Consider the following 1,451-nt stretch of genomic DNA (forward strand, 5'->3'; position numbering starts at 1 on the left):
AATGTTGCATAGTGTGCCTTTAAATGATGCTGACACAGTCATTATTACATCATTTAGGTTAAATCTGCTCATATCAGCTCCAATAAGGAGGCATGGGGCCTTTTTCCTGCTCCGATGCCACAGGGAGCCGAACCGTTCTTTGATCCGGCTGGATTTCACACGCTGAACTTGAATGATTTCTGCAGTCAATCACAATTACTTCTAGTTTTATTGCCTCAATTTGCTGACGACGACCAGATTTTCTGTCCATTCGAGTCAATAGAGACTGTAAAACATGCTTTAGTAATTATACAAAAATTGTGAACAACATGTAAACATTTTGCATTTATGAAAAAAACCTTTTTGTCTGTATTATAGAATTCCCTTTCCAGAACTCCTCAAGTGGAAAAGTTCATCTGGTTTAATTTTGTAAGAACTCCTCTATAAGGAACATGTTGCTATCTGATTATTAATGTAAAAATTATTGGACAGGTAAATTAATTTGTCAAATAATGGTAATTAGCAGCCAAAGCTGTTTTTTTTTTTGCTGCACTGAGCAGCTCTGAATCCTACCTGGACAGGAAGTTTTCCAGAGATCGGGGTTTGTCTTCCTTTTTGCAGACGATGCCGTCTCTCTTCTGCTGCTCCATCTCCCGGATTCGGGAGGAAAAGGTGTCGATGTAATCAAACACGGCTTTCATGGCGATGGGAACCTCATAGGATTGCTGAGAGAAAGAAAAAAGCATAACAGAAACCAGAGTTTAAGTCAGAAACTTAGAGGAAAGCTGGAACTTTACAGAGTGGCTGGAAAGTTTGGAGCCTGAGAAACCTTTATCGCCACATCGGTCACAGAAAGCCTGACCGTCTTCAGTTTGGCCTGAGAAGCAGTGAAAACACTCAGGAGTGAGAGGAGGATGTATCACGTTGATTGAAAATGTGAGCGGCTCTCACGCCTTCCTCGCCATGTGCTGGACTTGCAGCACGGCCCGTTCTCTCTCAGACAGCGCCGTCTCTGCCTCTGTCAGCAGAAGATGGGAACACTGGTCTCTTTGATGCAGCCAGCTGGTTTACACTAACGCCCACACTCTGCCACTCTGCCAAAGTCAGGCCATGTTAATTAAAACAGTGTTGGAGTGGAGCTACTCTGCTGGCAGCATGAGGCCCAGTCACCTTTAAAAAGGAGGGAGGGTGGATTTAAGGACTCAGAGGGTTTAACACTGAATCAAAGTCTAATGCTATTATCTCAGAGGGAGGATTCACAGAACCAGACCAACATCTGGACCTTTTCTCCTTTGGTCAAGTTACAGATTCTGAGTCTAAACAGCTGATGTGCAGCGTATGGTTCAAAGCTCCACTAACAGCCAAACGCCCTGCAAACACACACAAGTGATGCTCTGCAAAAAAAAGGCGTCTGAAGTGGGGCTGAAACAATAATTGAAATAATTGTCAACTAATTTAGTAATAGATTAATC

At 43.0% G+C, this 1,451-nt stretch overlaps 1 protein-coding gene across 1 annotated transcript in view; it reads right to left on the reverse strand.

Moving 5' to 3' along the window:
* ccdc80 (coiled-coil domain containing 80) overlaps positions 1-1,451 on the reverse strand; it is a 39,782-nt gene that overhangs the window by 13,461 nt on the left and 24,870 nt on the right. Inside the window, exon 7 of the mRNA XM_015396243.1 lies at positions 553-704. Within this exon, the coding sequence (XP_015251729.1) occupies positions 553-704 (152 nt within the window). The remainder of the gene's footprint in view (positions 1-552; positions 705-1,451) is intronic.

The sequence above is a fragment of the Cyprinodon variegatus genome, unplaced genomic scaffold (assembly GCF_000732505.1).
Source record: "Cyprinodon variegatus isolate N-32 unplaced genomic scaffold, C_variegatus-1.0 Scaffold785, whole genome shotgun sequence".
NCBI lineage: Eukaryota > Metazoa > Chordata > Actinopteri > Cyprinodontiformes > Cyprinodontidae > Cyprinodon > Cyprinodon variegatus.